At 42.7% G+C, this 20,522-nt stretch overlaps 1 protein-coding gene across 1 annotated transcript; it reads left to right on the plus strand.

Annotated features, from left to right (window-relative positions):
* The first annotated feature begins 15,586 nt into the window (after positions 1-15,586).
* On the plus strand, positions 15,587-17,292 carry LOC148106879 (large ribosomal subunit protein uL11-like). Its single transcript, XM_087860064.1, has 3 exons — positions 15,587-15,646; positions 16,769-16,949; positions 17,144-17,292. Exons 1-3 carry the CDS (start codon positions 15,587-15,589, stop codon positions 17,290-17,292), a joined length of 390 nt encoding a protein of 129 aa, XP_087716190.1.
* Positions 17,293-20,522: the final 3,230 nt, after the last annotated feature.

Consider the following 20,522-nt stretch of genomic DNA (forward strand, 5'->3'; position numbering starts at 1 on the left):
TAGTCCCAGGACTTAAACGTTATTTCTGCTTAGAGTCTGTCCTGTTAAACTTGTATTAAGCTAGTGTTCCCTAGTACATAGTTCCATAAGCCCCGTGTTTGCTCTGTGTTTGCGTGTGAATAGGTGTGTAGAAGAAGCCAGAAGGATTAGAGTAAACCAGGTTGTGAAGCCACTTCTATTCATTCAGCAACTGTTTTTATTTTTATCTTACTTATTTTTTTCTAAGATTTTATTTATTTATTTAAGAGAGAAAGATAGCGAGCGAGAGAGAGAGAGCACGTGAGCAGGTGGGGGGAGAAGGAGAAGCAGATTCCCTGCTGAGCAGGGAGCCTGGTGTGTGGCTTGATCCCAGGACCCTGGGATCCTGATCTGAGCTGAAGGCAGACCTTAACCAACTGAGCCACCCAGGTGCCCCCACCAAAAGAATGTGTCAGTGAATGCAAAAGGCGTGGCTTCTTCCCTTATCCCTATTCTCTTCCTGGGGAGACAGACACTGAAGAAATGGTTTAAAATGCACAGAGAAACTATGGACTCTGGGAAACAAACTGAGGGCTTGGGGAGGGGAATCGGATAGGCCGGTGATGGGTAGTAAGGAGGGCACGTATTGCATGGTGCACTGGGTGTTATATGCAAGTAATGAATCATCGAACTTTACATCAAAAACCAGGGATGTACTGTCTGGTGACTAACATAATATAATAAAAAAAAAGTTATGATTTCTAAAAAAAAATAAAAAAAATAAATAAAATGCATAGTAAATGTTTTTAAAATAGGACCTGGGGTGGGAAGAAGCCCAAAGTTTTCCTGTGAACCACTGAGAGCCTGCAGACCTGGAGGGGCCTGTCAATCATTGTGAGGGGACACCAGGTTGGAAAGAAGCGTGAGGTACAAGCCCTGAGGCCAGAAGGGAAAATGTCTAAGTTAGGAGATGCCAGCATAGAAGGGGAATGACATTCGAGAACTCGATCAGAGGATGGCTATGGACTAGGTACCCTTGAGATCCTTGCAGCTCCCCTGTTGTGAAGATAAGTAAGTTCCTTGAAATAAGCTCAATGCTAGAACAAAGTGGAGAACATAGAGATGGGGAAAATCTTGAATTGTGTTTCCACCTAAAATGGCTGAGAAAATCCATAAGGAATTGAACTTTCATGAAATGGGCTAAATTCAGGGTTTTTTTTGTTTGTTTTTTGTTTTGTTTTGTTTTTTGCTTTCTGGTGGAACAGTCTCTCAAAATAGTCATTCAGCTGTGTTCTGAAACAACAATCTTGCATTTTTCAGACCCGAGAATGGAGACCATTAACATTCATACCTGGGACATGGGGTTGCCCAGCTGTGGACTTTGGATTTTCTTCTCTCCAAATGTAGCTGCCTGGCGCTAGCCATCGGGACTTTTAGACAGGGCAGAGACAGAATCAGGTCGACTTTCGCAAAATGACTTCAGAGCAGTTTGGAAGCAGACCTGAAGGGGGTAGATGGCTGGACAAGCAATAGAGGGAAAACCCAGTCATCCAGGTGAGCAAGAACTGTTTTCCCACCTAGCCACGCTGCATCTCTGAATTTATGAGTTGGTACTCTCGCTGGAGTTTGTTCCAGTAGCAAAGTGCAATAGTTGTGATCTTTCCTGTGCGAAAAACCATAAGGAAATTGCAGTCTCCGGTGCTTTTCTCATGCCCGTGAGGAGCCTTGATGAGAAATAAGCCCAGTCAGCCATGAACCTCCCGGTCCTGGACCTGAATTATGTATATAGAACCTAGTGGGAAATTAAGAGGATGTGGGTATTGAACTGCTATTTCCACTGTGCCCAGCACTGAGCTGGAACCTTAATGAATTCGGAGAAAGAGGGTGGGCATGCGGTTGTCACCACATTAAAAAAAAAAAAATCCCATTCATTGCATCTGGAACTTATAAAAGGATTGCCCTGTGGAAAGTGGCAAGTTCATGTTGGAGCCTAAGCAAGTTTCACTAGGCAGGGATCAAAGGGAAAAGCAACAGTGCCCCGGAAGGAGTGCCTGGAGAGCAGGAGACAGCCCAGCTGGGTTCTGGGGTGGGGTAGGGGTGAGCTGACAGTTACACGCACATTTCCGGCATTTCATCTAGCTCAGCCTGCACTTCCAGTCCCCTAACTTTGTTAATTGAGTTAAACATCCCAACGACTTTGCAACCTTTTTTTTTTTCTTCTCTTTTTTCCTTCTGTCCTTTCAGTATTTCAAGGGCAGCAGTTTTGGTTGGAAGAAAATAGACTTCGTCTCTCGATAAATTGATCTAGAAGCAACTTCAGCTTTTCTAGAATCTGTTTCTCTGGGCTTGATGACATTACCAAGCTCTTTTAGTACTTCTTTTTAGTTGGGGATTGTGGTCTCTTTCCTCCTTCAAATAAAAAACACACGACACTAATGCTACATTCGAAAAAGGGGAAAAAAATCGTTGAGCCCCAACAGCTTAAAATTAAGAACAAATTCACTCTTAAACCCTTTGGTTTTGCAGATAACATACAGAGTTTTCTAGGCGTGATCATAGCAATTGTTTGTCCCTTAACATGGTATTACACGTTTCTACATTATGTCGTAGTCCTCTTAATCACTGTAAAGAAGTACTTATCAAGGTTTTGAAACTACCTCTCGTTTCTACGTGCTCCATCGTTTTTGTTTTGTGTCGATCTGCATCCATTTTGCGGGTTAGATTTTATCCCACCCGCCAGGTTTATGCCGCTCAGCGCAAGTCATCAGAGACCACTTTCAGCTTTGCGTTTTGATTGGGTCTCTTTCATAGTGTTGTGTCCACGCAGTTGCATTTCAATGGCATCAGCTGCAGTTACTGGATCGGAGATTTGTATCAGGGCATTTTGGAAGTGGTGGTTTCCCCTTCTTTCCTGTTGGGGTTGTGCCAGATAACGCAGCTTTTCCTGTAATAGGTCTGCCCAGACAGCAGCTGGCATGCGACGTGGGGCAGGAGAATTGTGAATTCAGTCACTTGCCTTCATTCCTTTGATTACCGCAGACAGAGCTTGTCCCTGGGAATTACCAGCCAATTCAGGGACGTCGACAGGATGAGAGTCAGGAGAGAGGGCTTTCTGAAGGCAATAGGTGAGAGAGAGCGCCTTTGGAGTTGGCCTGAGTGGTGGTTGAGATTGAAGAAGAGAAGATAGTAAGGGGATGCTATATACATGACAAGAATTCTTTAGATTTCTAGAGAAGATTCATTCATTTGAAAAGTTCCTTTCGTCTTTGTCAGGGACTCCTTTTTACATCTGATAAAAGCTATGTACTTCACTCCACCCTCCCCTCAGATGTAGGCTCTCAGAAATGCCAGCAGTTGTACCTGATTTCCTCGTAAGCCGTCCATGGCAACGTCAGAGTGAAGAACCTCATTGTGTACGGATAGACCTAGTGGGAGGGAAACGTTGGTGCCAGTATTTCGCCATACTTCCCCCCTGATTTTTTAAATTCCTTCTAGAGAGCAGCTTTGTGTTTCATTAGGGATCTGTAGCCTTACTTAAATAAATGGTGGTGGGGTTGGATCACAGTGATCGCCCCGGAAAGTGGAAAATCCTAGAGGAAGAGCATCTTAGGAAAAGAGCATGGATCCCAGAGCCAGGTCCAGGAAGCGTGTGATGAGGATTACAGAGGGAGGGGGCAAAAACCAACAGGAAAGAGAAATCGATATTTCCCCGAGTCTTAAAGCTGGGTTTTAATTATGTGTCTAGGGGTCTTTGTGTACAAAATGTGACTGTTAGGATGTTTATGATGGTCAGCAAGTTTACTAAGTGCGAGCTCCGTGCTCAGTGCTTGCCAGTGTTTTGAGTGGTTAACACTCTGGGTTCCGTATTCTAGCTTTTTTGGGCTCAGGTGTAGATTCTTGGGTAGGGATCTCATTTCCAGGGGTCAGCATTCTCATCTGCAAAACGGCAACGTTCATTCTTCAGTGTGAGAGTTCAATAAGATATGCTTCAGAAGCACAATGGATAATGCCTGACACACATTACATGTTCAAGAACTGTAGCCATTACTGTAATTTTGTAACGATTGTAATTGTAACGATTCCAACATAGATTCGGCCTCTTCAGGTCCATGGGCAAGGGAGCCAGGTAACTGCATATATGTGAAGGAAAACGGGCATTTGAGGCGTCTAAATGAAAATGGAGAGGGATTTTTTTATTCATAAGAGTGGATTCTTTATGTATTCTCAAAGACCACCATAATTCTCCATGTTGCCCTTGTCTTTTTGAAGTTGCCCATGCTTTTGGTAAATGTTTCTGAAATTTGGTTTGATAATTGAGAGAATAAATGTGTTCAGGTTTGCATGTATATTTCATGAGTGTTACGTAGATTACGTTATCGGGGTTTTCATCTAGCGGAAAGTGTGACCAAAGCCTCCATTTCATTAAGTGTATGTTGGAGGAACTGTCTAGCAAGAGGACCAGGGTTCAGTGTCATCTGGAGGGGCAGGCAGATGTTTATTATCCAGTGAAAATTATCGCTTAGGAAACTCCATTTGTGCGTGTGTGACCGGTTTAATTCATTGAGTCAGTCAGTCCCTACAGAAGCTGATGCATGTACAAAACGGAGGTTGGTTTATTCCAGCAATGGCTGAGTTGTGGTGTTGAGTTTCCATTTCCGAGACGTTTTCTCTTTGATTACCTACAACCTGTTCACCATCACAAGTCACTACCTCTGACTGCCTCTTTCATTGCCTTCTCTGCTAGTGTGTAAGCACCATGTGGGAGCAACTGTCTCTCTCGTGGTCGCCATTTTATTTCCCATGTAGCACGGTGCCCAGCACTTAGTATTAAGTGAATATTTAACGAAAGAAAAATAGCCCAGTACCAATGTGTTACCAAGTAGCATAATGTAAGGGTTAAGAGCGTGAACTTTGCGATCAGTGAAGCTGAGATTGATGTCCCGGATCTGTCGCTTATGAGCTATGACCACCTTGGACCAGTTGTTTCCCCTCCTTGAGCTTGCTCATCTGTAGAATGGCGACGGTCATAACTAATTCCTAGGCTCATTGCGCATGTTAAATAAGATAATGTATTTCACATGCTCACAGTTGCACATGGTAAATATTCCATGAATTGTAGTTATCATAATAGTTTTGATTTTTTATCCTTACTATGAATCAAAATGCTTATCGTTGAATGAATTGTTTGGCAGGAGGAAAGGAAAGTTTGAATAAGCGGTTTGATTGTAGAAAACTGGAAAGACTATACAAAAGTCTGAAAAGACTGAAGATTGAAATATTCCACAGGATGGGGCACCTGGGTGGCTCAGTTGATTAAGTGACTGCCTTCAGCTCAGGTCACGATCTCAGGGTCCTGGCATCGAGGCCTGTTTCAGGTTTCCTGTTCAGCAGGGAGTCAGCTTCTCCCTCTCCCTCTGCACCTGCCCCCACCCCCACTCAGGCTCTTTCTCTCTCAAGTAAATAAATAAAATCTTTAACAAAATACTCCATAGGAATAGAGGCATCCGAAAGGACATTTAATTGTGTTAAATAAAATAGTACTCTTACGAACTGTGGTGCCCCCAGGTCTGAAAGTGTTAACTAAGTATGACCAAGAAAGTGCCCGATTTTACCAAGATACATTCATATGTGGCCGAAGTTTGTCCCATATGCTTTAGGGAAGACGTCTCTCCTTAATTCATTACATTTTTTGGTCAGGGAGCTAGCTGTCATGTGCTGTGAATGTGTCACTGAATTTTGATAGACAGCCCTTGAGTCCCCATGGAAATTCCTTTTCAACTACAAGGGTTTGCATTTCAGTTTTCAACATGTTCAGACTTTTTCTCTTGTTTCACTCACTAAGGTCACTAAGGCCCTTTCTACTTTGTTGGGAGACAAATTGTCTACCTTTTTTGTTTGTTTGTTTGTAAGATTTTATTTATTTATTTGACAGAACATAAGCAGGAGGAGTGGTCAGCAGAGGGAGAGGGAGAAGCAGGGAGCCCGATGGGGGGCTTGATCCCAGGACCCCGGGAACATGAGCTGAGCTGAAGGCAGACGCTTCACTGATGGATCCACCCGGGCGCCCCTATATGTTTGATTGTATTTAGAGCTCCTTTGTACTTTCATTCAAAAAGTGTATTGGGGTGTCCATGACTTGCTGGGCTCTGGGTCTCTGTCCTCACAGACCTCATACAACCTTAAAGCCTAAAGGGACTTCAGGGGAGCCCTGAGTCTATGCACCTCACAGGGTGGCAAATGATAGCATAGAGAGGGGGAGTGTCTAATCTGAGGTCAGAGCGCTATTTAGCGATAGAGCTGGGGCTAGGTCCTAGGTCTCTGATGTCTTGTCCTGTCAGTGCACCTTTGGATAATGCTAGAATTTGAGAAATGGCCCATTAGTTCCCATTACACTGCCTTGGTTTTCAGTGACTTGTTTGAAGTAGGAAATGCTACCCCATGCAGATGGAAGGAAAAGCCAGACACCGATGATCCTGGGCTGCCCTGAGAGACTGATAGGCACAGGGTTGGCTCAAGATGATGAGTAGGAATGTGTATAAAATTGTAGGAAAAACTTAAATACCATTTGGTTGGGTTAGTTGGCATTTCTACAGGTTATTTGCCAAGTGAGAATTTGAGCAAGACATTTAGGCTGATGATGGGAAGTTGCACGAGCGGTATATATACGAGGACACGGGAGTGTAATGCAAGTACAATGTCTTCATAATGTCACCATGCAGAATGTCTTCTGATATTAGTTTCATTCACTTATCTCTCCTTTCCACATATACTTAGGGACCACCTACCACGAACCGGATTTTGGACATACTGTGGATCTAAAGATGAGTAAGATAAGAAAGGGCCTTGTTATCAAGGAACTTAGAGTCAAGATTCCAGGGTGTAGGAGCCAATAGATGATGGAGGCTGGGGTTGGTGTATTTATGACATCCTGAGGAAAGATGGCTGGTGAGTCCGCTGTGCACATGAAGGCCTGAAATTCTTGCCATTCTTTATCTCTCTTGAAAACTTCGATCGCCTCCATCTAGCCTGGCAAGCGAGGCGGGCCACTTTGGGCCGTTCAGGGTTAAAGGATCCCGGAACCATTCGGGAAGATTAAGAAAATTATAGTTTCTCCTATTCTGAAACCATTGCTCATCCAAGGAGTTTTTGGCTTGGCTCAGAACACAGAGGGTTATGAAGCCTCCCAGGAGTTTACCGAGGATGGGCTCCTTGTGTTTCTGCCATAATGTGTTTCACCACTTACCTGCTTGCTTGGGCCTCTGCCTCCTGCTGTGCTCATTTGAAGCCCGACTACTCTTTTGTTAGGAAATCTTGCCTACCACTGGGTAGTCTCCATCCTGCAGGCCTTAACCTCTGCCTGCTGTTTGTTGCCTCGTTCCCAGAATGTCTCCTCCGTTTATTAGGATTCCTTTCTCGGACTACTGTCGTGTTCTTCCCCAGCGGTCTGCCCTCGCCCGGACGTATGCATACTTTCGGAGTCTGGACTTTTCTTGGACCGATCGGTCTGGCTGCCCAGTGGCTACTCCTGCAGAGTATCCCCCCCCCACCCCCATCTGTGGCTCTGGCAACAGCTACCTCAGCCACCAAATGGCTGTATATGTTCACTCATGTATTTTTGTTAATTGCCTTTGGTGTCTGTGTTTTAGATTGTGGACCCCTCCTCATCCCCACATGAAAGAATGTATATATTTTTTGGTACTAGTGGACAAAAGTCCTCATCTAGTTGAGAAATGCACAAATAAAAAACGGAAGATCCCTTAGAGCTCAAATTTATAGGTAGCCACTGTTCACATTTTGTGTTCGTATGTATCGGTGTGTATTGAGATGCGCACAGAATGCCATTAGTGGATGTAGCTTCGAAACATGCATTCAATCTGATGATTCCTCGCCCGTCTTCAACATTGATACCCCTGTGCACGTCATCATCATCTCTCGCCTGGAGCATATCAGTAACCTCCTGGATGGTGTACAATCTGTTCTTCACCCAACATCCAGAGTGATCCTTTTTTAAACATTCATCAGATCGTGTCATTCCGCTACTCAAAAGTGTCCAGTGGCTTCCCATCACACTTTGAATGAGTCCACCATCTTTTACATGGCCTACAATCCCTTCTTGGGTTCTGCCTCCCTCCGTTGTCACATCTGTGGTCACCCTTCCTTACGTTTACTCCATCTTAGCCCCTGAATCCTTTGCTGTTCCTCAAACAATGCAGGCATGATTCTGCCTCAGGGACCTGGGCTTGTCGTTCCCTCTCTTAGGAATATTCTACACTTAGATACTCACTTGATTTCCTTTTTCGCCTCATTGCGATATCTGCATGTCATCCACTCTTTTTTAAAAGATTTTATTTATTAATGAGAGAGAGAGAGAGAGAGACAGCAAAGGAGAGGGAGCAGCAGAGGGAGAGGAGAAAGCAGGCTCTCCACTGAGCAGGGAGCCCGATGCGGGGCTCAATCCCAGGACTCTGAGATTGTGACCTGGCGTCCCAGTGTGTCACCCGCTCTTGTATCTCATACAGCACCTTCTCTCGTTACTGTCTTTTCCATTACTTGATTTTTCTTTATGGCATTTATCCTTACCTGCCATCATACCATATATGTGTCTTGTATTTGCTTGTTGTCTGTCTCCTCCAATGGAATATAAGCTTCATAATGACCGAGATTTTGTTTCTTGTGGAAACTGCCCATGGTAGGTGCTCAAGACACATCTGTTGATTAAAATGTGTGAAAAAAATATAAATCTAACACATGCCATTTCAGAAATCCGTTTTTTAACTGTATGTCGAGACCCATCTGTATCTGAAAATACTGATACACCTTATCAATTTTATGTTTGTGGTTTTAAAGTAGTCCTAATCGGGGGTCAAGCATTATCTTCCAAGGGGACAGACGATATGGTGGAGACATACAGAAGGGTTTCGAGGCAGTGTCTTGCCATCAAACTGGAGTCAGAAAAGAGAGAGGGACCGTAAAATGTTGAGATGGCCTTTCTCCTGTGTCAGAAAGTATTTACTAAATGGTGCCTCAAGCAGGTTTCGAGCAATGAAATATGTAGCACCTTCAAGTGACTCCTTTGAAGAGAAAGGCGCTCATTATGAGGAAAAGGGTGTATGGTATATTAGATTAAAACAGTCATATTACTTTATAATCACACTTCTTTATAAACAAGAGATGACACAGAGAGGAAGAGCACGTTTGACAGCTCCTGTGAAGGTATATTGTCAGAATATGCGACAGCTGCCAACGGTACAAGCCCCAGTAACATGTTGATGTTATTTCACATAATAATTTGATTTTTCAGTCTTTTTTACACCTTAAAAATTGTTTTGAAATGTTTTTATGGCATATGCTCTCCTAACAGCAGAAGGTAGGCTGCATCGATCACGTTATTTGCTTCTTGCTGGCAGGTTTTAGAAACCCAGGAGGTTCTGAGTCAACTGCTAGTCTTTATTCTCCGAGTCTTCTGTGGGAACTCGGGAGGAAAGGCTCTACGGCAGACGCAGAGGAGGCTTAATGAGGAAATGATCCTGTTGGACAACACGCGGACTTAAAGATGGCGTGCCCCAAGGTTGAAGAAGAGTGTTGCCTTAACTAAAGTGTGTACATCTGTTTCGAAGCAGTGGTTTCTTTGATGTGTTTTGTAATTTAATAGCCTTACAGACGAGCTTTTCAGGAGACCCAAATATACAGTGTGCTTCAGTAAAATGTATACACACTTTCCAGACCAGTGTGCACTGGGAAGGAGTTTGAGGCTGTTAACATGCTGTGGCATTGTCGCGTCAGGAGGCAAACGTTTATCTTCCGCTTCTACTACTCTTTGAGTGTGACCTGGAAGCACATATGTTTTTCTCTCCTTTGTCGTACTGTCTTCCATAGAAATACAGATAGGGATCATCTTTTCCTCCAATTTATGTTCCCTTGAAGTGGCTGTATGTATTAGTTCACATTAAATGTACATCTGCATAATGTTAACATCTCTTTTAAAGGATTTTATTTATTTGAGAGAGAGAGCGCACAAGCAGGGGGAGGGCAGAGGGAGAGAGAGAAGCAGGCTCCCTGCTGAGCGGGGAGCCCGATATAGGATTGGATCCCAGGACCCCGGGATCATGACCTGATCCAAAGGCAGATGCTTCACTGACTGAGCCCCCCAGGCGCCCTTAATGTTAACATCTTAAGTAACACTTCCCAGCACAGTTTTTTTTTTTTAAATTGTTTTTGGTTTATCGTGGAAGCACTCCTTGTTCATTATAGAACTATCAGAAACACAGAGAAAATGAAATCTAAAATATCCCCAAATATGTCTATCTTCCCTGGGAAGGGATTTGGAATTTATGAGGTCATCTTATACTCTGGAAAAATTACTTACATCTCTGGGATTTTGATTAGTTACCAGACACACTAAACTTTTTTTTCTATTTGTAAGAGGACTTTATGGTACTCATTTGAAGGGTTTAGGAAATGCAGAAATGTTTAGGGAAAAGGGTGACAATTGTTCATTATTCCAACCCACCAGAGAGAAATAGTGCTAACATTTTGACTTATGTCCTGATAGCTGTTTCTCGATAGAGCTGAGATCCTATTTTTGAGATTGTACTTTTTCTTTTTAAAGATTTTATTTCTAAATCTAATCTTTATACCCAGCGTGGGGCTCGAACTCACAACCGCGAGATCACAAGTCACATTCTCCATGTACTGAGCTAGCCAGGTGCCCCAGAGATTATACTTTTTCATTTAACACTGTGTCATAAGCATTTTCTATATCGTCAAAAACTCTTCTTAAATATAATCATTAAAAATGCATAATTTTTATGTTATAGAAGTCTTATAATAAACCATTCTTTAATAACATTTAGGGTTAGAAAATTTATCACCATTGTGGTTAACTTTGCAATGAACCCCTTTTCCCATAAAAATTGAAAAAAAAAAGAAAAGTACAAGAAATACAAATTAAAGTCACTTGTATTAAACATTATTATCAATTTACTCTGTTTCCTTTCACTATTATACAATGCGTAAGCATCATTATATATGTATGCATTAATGCATATATATATAAAGTTGATTATTATTATTCACGGATTTCATATTTGCCAATTTCCCTGCTTGTGAAAATTTATTGTAACCCTGAAATCAATACGCCCATTGCTTTCGTGGTCATTCATGGACATTCACCAAGCAGGCGAATATTTGAGCCCCCAGTACACCTGTATATCCCCGGCTAAGCTGGAGCAACGTGATGTCCTTCCTTCTTGATTTAGCCCGTCTACTGTAAACAACCATCCTTTTTGCAGTCTCAGTGCCACGTTTTAAAAATTTTGGGGTTTTGTTGTTGATGTACACGTGTATATATATGATACATAGAGCATGATATGTTTGTATCGTATGCGCACCCAGGGTATTGTCCCCCACTCTTCCAGTTTTTAAAACATTTTTAAGACCTTTATTAACACAGGCTTAGTATTTTTTGACCTTTTTGAAAAAAAAAAGTCAAGTTGTAAGCTTATATTACAAATTAAAAATGGGGTTCTTAAAAATCTCAACTTGAGCAGATAGGAAACAATTTTAAAATCTTTAAAGGTGTATTGAGATAAAACAGGCTGTAAAAAAACCCACGTTGGCCATTACCAACAAGAGATGTCTTTAAGTACAAGTAATAAAATCCCCATGCTCATGCTGCATTGATAATGCAGATAGTTCTAGTTATCTGGTCAGTGAGCAAAAGGCAAGTTGCCGAAAGTTTTTATCTCCCGTCTTTTGTTTATGTCTTATTGCTGGAATTTTATGTTCATTTTTTCTTGTTGGCCGACTAAAGCAGATGATGGTCGAGATGGTATGCAGCGCTTCCTCAGCCCTGCTCTGCTCAGCTTTGGGGACGGACGAATTCTGAGCCAGTGGGTCTCCTGCTTTTGTCTGTTTGGCATCTTGTTTGTGATTTAGGGTTTTCTGGGCATCTGCCTGCTCTTTCCGTTTTTATTATGTTAGACTTTTCTCGGGTTATTACATATTTTTGGAAACCTGATTCATATCCGCCTAATATTCCATCCTAACGATATAGTATGTTTTAATCGATAGTGCAGTATTACGGGACATTAGGTTTCAAAATTGTTGCTGACAATTAATGTAATCCATCATATCAGTAGGCTAAGGGAGAAAAATCATGTTATCACCTCCGTAAGTGAAGAAAAACAGCTGCTAAATCCAGCATCTATTTATGATAAAAATTCTCAGCAAACTCTAGAATAGAGGAGAACTTCTGTAATGTGATAAAGATCGTCTACAAAGTCTACAGCTAACATGATACTTAATGGTGAGAAACTAGATGCTTTCTTTCCATAATTAGGAATAACCCAACGATGTCCCTACTTACCACTCCTTTTCAACATTGTACTGGAAGGCCTAGGTAAAAAAAGAAGAAAAGAAATAATAGGTATACATATTGAAAAGGAAGAAATAAACATGTCTTTATTTGCAGGTGACATGATTGTCTTTGTAAAAATTCTAAAGTACTCCTGGAAGTAATAAACGATTATAGCACGGTTGCTGGATGCAAGGTTAATACAAAAGTCAATTGCTTTCTTATATACCAGCAATGAACGACTGGAATTTAAATTTAAAACAGGGTGCCTTTTACATTTGCACCAAAAATGAAATCATTAGTTATAAAAGGATCAAATTGTAGAGAAGATCTGTTTGTGGAAAACTTACAACATTCTGATGAATAAAATCAAAGATGTAAATAAATGGAGAGCCGTTTCATGCATATATATAGATAGACTTAATCTTGTCAAGAAGTCAGTTCTTTTTTTTTTTTAAAGATTTTATTTATTTATTCGACAGAGATAGAGACAGCCAGTGAGAGAGGGAACACAAGCAGGGGGAGTGGGAGAGGAAGAAGCAGGCTCCTAGCGGAGGAGCCTGATGTGGGGTTCGATCCCAGAGCACCGGGATCACGCCCTGAGCCAAAGGCAGACGCTTAACCGCTGTGCCACCCAGGCGCCCCTAGAAGTCAGTTCTTTCTAACTGGTCTATAGATTCAAGGCAATTCCCACCAAAATTCCAGCAAGTTACTTTGTGGATAGAGATAAAGGAATTCTAAAGTTGATATGGAAAGGCAAAAGACCCAGAGTAGCCAACACAATATGGAAAAGACAAAGTTGGAGAACTCACACTACTCCACTTCCAGACTTATGGTAAAGCTTCAGTCCTCAAGACCATGTGGTAATGACAGAATAGAGAAATAGATCAGTGGGACAGAATAGAGATTCCAGGAATAGACTCACACAAACAGAGTCCACTGGTCTTTGAAAAAGGAGTCAAGGCAATTCAGTGCAGAACAATAGTCTTTTCAACAAATGGCGCTTGAACAAATGGACATCTACATGTAAAAAAATAAAAAAATATAGTCAGACCAGACTTTACATCTTTCATCAAAAAACTCCTCAAAATGAATCATAGACTTCAATGTAAAGTGTAAAAGTAGAAGATGCCTAGAAGATAATGCAGGGGCCCATCTAGGTGATCTTCGGTTTTATGATGATTTTCTAGGTAAAATAGCAAAATAATGTTCATGGAAGAAAGAATTGAAAAGTTGGACTTTATTAAAATTGAAAACTTTTGCTCTGTTAATGGTACTATTAGAGGAATGAAAAAAGGCACAGATTGAGAGAAAATCTTCTCTAAACACATATCTGATAAAGGATCGGCATCTAGAATATTCCCAGATCTCTTAAAAACCAACGATAAGAAAACAACCCAATTAAAAAATGGACAAAAGTTCTGCACAGACACCTCACCAAAGAAGGTGTGCACGTGACAAAGAAGCAAGTGAAAAGATGCCCAACTTTATATGACTTCAGGGAATTGTCAATTGAAACAACAAGATACTAACACACCCCGATTAGAATGGCTGAAATTTGAAACGCTGAGCACACTGTATGCTGGTGAGAATGTGGAGCAAGTGGATCTCTCCTTCGGTACTGGAGGAAATTCGAAATGGTGCAGCCCCTTTAGTTCCAGTTCGGCAGTTTGTTTCAAAACGAAACATACTCTTAATGTAGGTTTCTGTAATTGGACTCTTTGATATTTACCCAAAGGAGTTGAAAACTTACATGTACACGATAACCTGCCCACTGACGTTTATAGCAGCTTTATTCATAACTGGCAAAACTTGGAGGCAACCAAGATATCCTGCAGTAGGTGAATGGGTCAACTGCGGTACATGCATTTAATGGCATATTATTTCGTGATCAAAGAAGTGAACCTTTCTTCCATGAATTGATGTGCAGCAACCTTATAAGCATATTGGTAAGTGGATCAAGCCAGTTTGAGGGGGCTCCATACCGTATTATTCCAAGTGCAAGGCATTTTGGAAAAGGTAAAATTATGGAGACATTAAAAAGACGAGTAGTTGCCAGGAGTTGAAGGAGTGGGAGGGATTAATGCGTTGAGCCCAGGGCATGTTCCGAGCGGTGAAAATTTCTGTATGATACGCCAATGGTAGATACATGTCCTTCTCCATTTGCCAGAACCCGTTGAATATAGTGAATGCTAATATAAGTTACGGACTTTAGTTAATGATGTATCAGTATTGGCTCATGAATTGCAGCAAATGTACCAAACTTATGCAAGATGTTAATAGCCGGGGAAACCGTGGGCGGGGTGCGGGGAGGGGCCGAGCGGTTATATGGAAACTCTACCTTTCCCACCGTTTTTCTGTGAACGTAAAACTGCTCTACAGTGCAAAGACTTCTGAGAATTGTTGCGGAAATATCAGCCAGCCCTGTCATTTTGAAGTTCTGCTTTTGTCACTCATCCTGCCCGTGGCGCACCGCTTTCGTAAGGAGTAGCCTTATATATTTTACTGTTTATAAATATCTCCACAACCAAGCTGCATATGCGTTTTGCCAAAGTATTCCAGGTATGCGGAGGTCACTTGTTAAGTTCTCCTGAAGTGTTTGGGGCGGGGTGCTACTACCACAGGGGCGAAATTCCTCCCCCTTTTCCTCTGGGTGTTGAAGAAGCAAAAGAGGCAATCGCGATCTTTTAGGAGGGTGTGTAATCAAAGGACGCGCAGCCTCTGGGACTCTGAGCTTTCTAGAGGGTAGAGGCTTTGTAAGTTGCAGCACTTGAGCTGTAATCAAACAGCCAGAAGTGCACGTGCTGTTTCTTACTCTCTAGGGCTGAGTGGGTTTCGGTGTTGAAATGCCTTTGGCACCGTGAGAAGCTGGGGAATTGGTATGCAGGGCTTTGTCTGTTGGCTTAAATAGAGGAACAAGAGGGATCCTCAAGAAAGGCTTTGGTGGGTTAGTTTCGTTGGGTCACCTCCAGTCCCAAAGGTATTCCAACTGCGTGAAACTGTGAATGACAGGTTCTTTCTATTTTCCACACTCCTACTTCTCTCAGGCAGGGGGTGGTGAAATAAGGGTTCTCTGATTTGGTACCCCTCTGTGTTTTGAAATTGTGTTCATAACAGTCTAGGAGAAGTAAGGAAAAACCCTCACTGATATGAAGGTGTTAGAGAAAGACAAGTTTTATTGTTTTTCTTTCGTCACATCTCAGAAGCAAAACGAAGTCCACAGTGCCTAGGACAAATGTATGCTGCTATTAAAAAAAAGTCTCTCGATTTTTGATGTATGTTTTCTCTGTGTTCGTCTTCACTTTTGAGATCTACAAGAGGAGCGTGGACAAGGTAATTAACAGATGCGCTGTTAGATTGTAACAGATAACCAACCAATAGGAAGTAAAGGTGAATGCCAGGAAGTATCTAAATCAAGGATCTAGGGAAGGTGAGTTCAATTTAGCGAGGATGTATTGATTACCTACTAGGTATTCACTCTTGGAGATGGTTGAGATGCTGACTTTTTTTTTTTTTTTTTTGACAGAGAGAGAGACAGCCAGCGAGAGAGGGAACACAAGCAGGGGGAGTGGGAGAGGAAGAAGCAGGCTCATAGCGGAAGAGCCTGATGTGGGGCTCGATCCCAGATCGCCGGGATCACGCCCTGAGCGTGAAGGCAGACACTTAACCGCTGTGCCACCCAGGTGCCCCAAGATGCTGACTTTTGCTACCTGAACTGGGTCCAATGATCATTTTGGTTTGGCGTTCTGAGTCGCTCTAACTCACTCTCTTGTTAAGCTTCTAGAATGTTCCTTGGGCTAAATGGTAATATAGGTGGTTTGTTTTCTTGCCTCTCCTCCCACTGGGTTCCCATACCACCTTGCCGCTACCCCCATTTTACTTGGTAGCTAGGCCTTTCCTCTTTTGGTGCTCCCAGATTCAGTGTCCTTGTGTGTGGGCATGGGTCTTCCCTCTCACCCCCGTAAGTATTTGGTATACTCTCATGCTTCCCCACCCTCCTTGAAACATGCCAGCTTTGTTCTTTAATTCTCAAGACCAGCCTCTGTACCTTCCCAGAATGACAGCTAGCTAATTTGAGGAATTAATATGTGGTAATCTTTTAATAGTGGAATCCTGAAGAGAAATAGTGGGGAGTGACCTTTCTCTTCCCTAGCAGTATGTATTCACTCACTCACTTAACCAAGAATTTCCTAGAGAAAGTTTTTTTTTTCTTTCTTTATTTCATTCCTGCCCTTCCTGAATCGTAGGGCTAACTCTGATTTAGGGAAGGTAGGAGGGGAAAATGGCCAGCATCATGACAGTCTTGAGAAGGAGAGGTTCAGAGCAGGGATGTCCTTGTCTCCTTTCACAATTCTACTTGTGTTCTGAGTCTTGTGTCCAGACTCATGTTCATGGGCAAGTTTAGTGAAGAGTGAGAAGTTTCACGTGGGGTTGAACACGTTGTCCTGAATCCAGGTTCATCTGACACCCGCCGCCTCTTCCATGTCACCTACATTGGACCCCAAGGAGGTCAAAGTGGCATACCTGAAGTGCACAGGTGGGGCAGTCGGTGCCATGTCTGCCCTGGCCCCAAAGATTGACCCCCTGGGTCTGTCTCTAAAAACGATTGATGGTACTACCATCACTAAGGCAACCGGTGAGTGGAAGCATCTGAAGGTTACAGTGAAACTGACCATTCAGAACAGACAGATCCAGGTTGAAGGGCTACCTTTTGCCTCTGCCCAGATTATCAAAGCCCTCAAGGAAGCCCCGAGAGCCTGAAAGAGGCAGAGAAACATTAAGTACCATGGAAATATCACTTTTGATGAGAGTGGCAACATTGTCCAACAGACATGGGACTGCTCTTTAGCCAGAGAACTCTGGGCAGTCCCCAGTATCTGTTTAATGGTTCCAGGCTGGGCTGCGATGTTGCTGGCCGCCGCCCTCACGACGTCACAGGCGTCACCAACAGTGGTGCAGTGGAATGCCCAGCTAGTTAAGAACTGCGGAGGAAAAGATTTCAATAAAGCATTATTGGACCACCAAAAATAAATGAATAATTGTATAGAAGGAGGAAGAGCCATGAGAGTTTTCTCTCACTCACTCTCACTCTGCACAGGTGAAAGGTAAGGACATGGGGAGAAAGCTAGCTGCCTGTCAGCCAGGGAAGAGACACCTAACCAAAGATGTGGCACCTTGATCATTGGCTCCTGGCCTCTGGAGCTGGGAGAAATTGAATTTCAATTGTTGAAGACCCCAACCTGTGTTATTGTGTCATGGCAGCCCTAGCAGACCAAACTAATACTCTCTCCAACTCACACTTCACACCCTGAAACATTTCTACAGTGTTTCCCTGCTTAAGGCAGTCTTTGGTATTCCCTTCACTTCCCGTGTTTATTGTACCCCAATAGTTGTCTAGAGCTCCTCAAAGTGTCTAGAGCTCCTCAAAGTGTGTTTCTTTTAGATCTGTCAGACTTCCACATCTCGCACAGCTCTGGTTGGTCCAGGCCACCGAGACCTAAAAATAGTTACTGATCCATGATCTTTCACAAGTTCCCGCACAGTTCTGATGCCAGTAATGATCTGGGCTACGTGGAATTCATTTTAGGGCCTAGAGATTCTTTTTATTTGTTTTTTTTTTTAAGATTTTATTTATTTATTCGACAGAGAGACAGCCAGCGAGAGAGGGAACACAAGCAGGGGGAGTGGGAGAGGAAGAAGCAGGCTCACAGCGGAGGAGCCTGATGTGGGGCTCGATCCCAGAACGCTGGGATCACGCCCTGAGCCGAAGGCAGACGCCTAACCGCCGTGCCACCCAGGTGCCCCCTTTTTATTTGTTTTTAATTTTTAAAGATTTTATTTTTAAGAGATCTCTGCACCCAACGTCGGGCTCAAACTCACAACCGAAGGTGGAGAGTCGCACGCTCTACTGATTGAGCCAGCCAGGTGGCCATAGAGATTCCTTTTAAAGTGCGTACGATTTCTCTGGGTGGTTGCTGGGCCCTATGAAAGTTAACTAACAGTGGCCTTGGAGAGACGGCTTGATGTAGGGGAGAAGAGGTCCTTACTTGAGTGTCCTGTCCTGCTTTAGCTGTATGGTAAAGCAACCATCCAACTGGAAAATTCCATCAAAAAATTTATGTTGGGGGTGCCTGGGTAGCTCAGTCAGTTACGCGGTCGATGTGGTCTCAGCTCAGATCTTGATCTCAGGGTTATGAGTTCAAGCCCCACATGGAGCCCGCTTTAACTATATATGTTGATACATATGTCGATAACCTTAATATCCATGGGAAGAACATATATATACATAAAATTGGTTTGTTTAAGAAATTATTTTCAGCTGTGAAAGCTTTTGAGCGCAACTCAAAAGCTCAATGTATAAAACAGGTATCAATGAAGCACCGTTAATTAAGGTATAGGTGGGCTACCTGAGCGACAGTGATCGGACACCCTAGAGATCACTCTGGGTCTTTGACAACCATTGCTTACCTAAGGTACTTGGCTCTTTATGAATTCTGATTCTTTGGGCAAGCATTGAAGGATTCGTAGGCTGAGCATAATAGAAAGGGTACTAAATTGCTGCCAGGGCGTTGCTAAGAGATCTACAATATCATTTAAAAAGCAGACAAGTTGTATCCAGCAAAAGAAAGGAGAGATGCTAAAGATACTTGGAATGGAAGGTTTGCAGATTTACCTACATCGCAGCATATTTCAAGGAATAAGCAGTAAAGAGTATCGTTTTCTTCAACAACTTCGTTTTCCATCATCCCAGTTTGAGGTAGAATTTTTGGCCCCTTCCAGCCAAAACCCTGATAAAGGAACAGCATGAAATATTTTGGGTTTTAGATGTAGCCTCTCCTGGGAAGCGGGTAGGTAGAACTTGAGAGATGACCGACACTATCAGTGCAATGGGCCAGCTACAAGCCCTCTTACGCATGATGTTTAACGTCTTCTGATGTGAGCACTCATGGTTGTGAGTTATGGAGTGTTCTCTGCTTCCTTCTCCCTACATTTTAAGCAGGAAGTAGGACTCTTTTTTTTTTTTAAGATTTTATTTATTTATCCGACAGAGATAAAGACAGCCAGCGAGAGAGGGAACACAAGCAGGGGGAGTGGGAGAGGAAGAAGCAGGCTCATAGCAGAGGAGCCTGATGTGGGGCTCGATCCCATAACGCCGGGATCACGCCCTGAGCTGAAGGCAGACGCTTAACCTCTGTGCCACCCAGGCACCCCGGAACTAGGACTCTTTTGCCATGCCTCATAGAATCTGCGTTTAGTCCTATTTGAAAGGGTTATGATTGGATTTATTCCTATCTAATCATATTAACTTTCTGGCCAATTCAGTTTTCCTGGCTTGGTTTAAAGAGGTGGATGGTAAATGAACTTAAAATGTAACTTATCTTGACATCAGAACCCTCAATCACAGAGGCTGTGCTGGCCTTTTTTTGGGCAAAGCGTGAGGGACTGACTCATGCAAGGTATTTGAGCGTAGACCGTATTGTCCCTTCATTTTCCTGTTCCATCTTGGATTGGGCTCCCAGTCCTGGCATTGGGATGAACACAAGAGAAATTATAAAAACATTCCCACCAATTAGAATGTTTCCACTTGTTTGAACAGATGTATTGGCTCTCAAATGGCTTTTCTGTCATCCAAAGTCTTCTAGGAAATGCAGATGCCTCCAGGATAGAACTAGCAGGATTCATTACCCGTTGGTATTTCCCAGTGGAAATTGGGAACAGAATTGGTAGGGGGGTGGAAAAGTGGATCCCTGATGGGCGGAGGGGACGAGAGAGCTCTGTTTCCATCCGCCTTGTTGGAAAGCATGGGATTAGGAATGGAAGTGAATCCCTGTGTTGCTGGTTCATATCAGAGCGTACAAGTTTACCTTGTGCTGAATCCCTTTGCCGAATTATTGGGCTACTATTTGGAAACTCATTAGTTTTTTCAACGCCAAAGATTTAGTGACTGGTTTGAAGAACTTCTGAAAACAAGGAAAAGACCATTTATTTCCTGTTATCGTCTGACGATCCCACTGTGTGCTCTACATTTCTTATTGTCACCTGAATTTTCATGACATCCCTTGTAGATAATTATTATTTTCCTTAGTTTGTGCATGTAAAGTGTGCTCATTTATTCGGTCGGTTTAGCTGCAAACTTGTCAATTTGAAAGAGTCTAACTTGCCATTAGTATTTTGTATATAAAATGTTTTATGTAAATGATGTAAATAC

Source organism: Ursus americanus, chromosome X, assembly GCF_024610735.1.
Source record: "Ursus americanus isolate L20-20 chromosome X, mUrsAme1.1.p, whole genome shotgun sequence".
Classification (NCBI taxonomy): domain Eukaryota; kingdom Metazoa; phylum Chordata; class Mammalia; order Carnivora; family Ursidae; genus Ursus; species Ursus americanus.

What these genes read in the sequence shown, in the direction of transcription:
- LOC148106879 (XM_087860064.1), top strand. Translation starts at nt 15,587, where the DNA reads ATGTATGTTTTCTCTGTGTTCGTCTTCACTTTTGAGATCTACAAGAGG. An exon ending in ACAAGAGGAGCGTGGACAAG is followed by an intron (nt 15,647 to 16,768) that starts GTAATTAACAGA and finishes TCCTGAATCCAG; the next exon opens with GTTCATCTGACACCCGCCGC. An exon ending in TACCATCACTAAGGCAACCG is followed by an intron (nt 16,950 to 17,143) that starts GTGAGTGGAAGC and finishes ATTGTCCAACAG; the next exon opens with ACATGGGACTGCTCTTTAGC.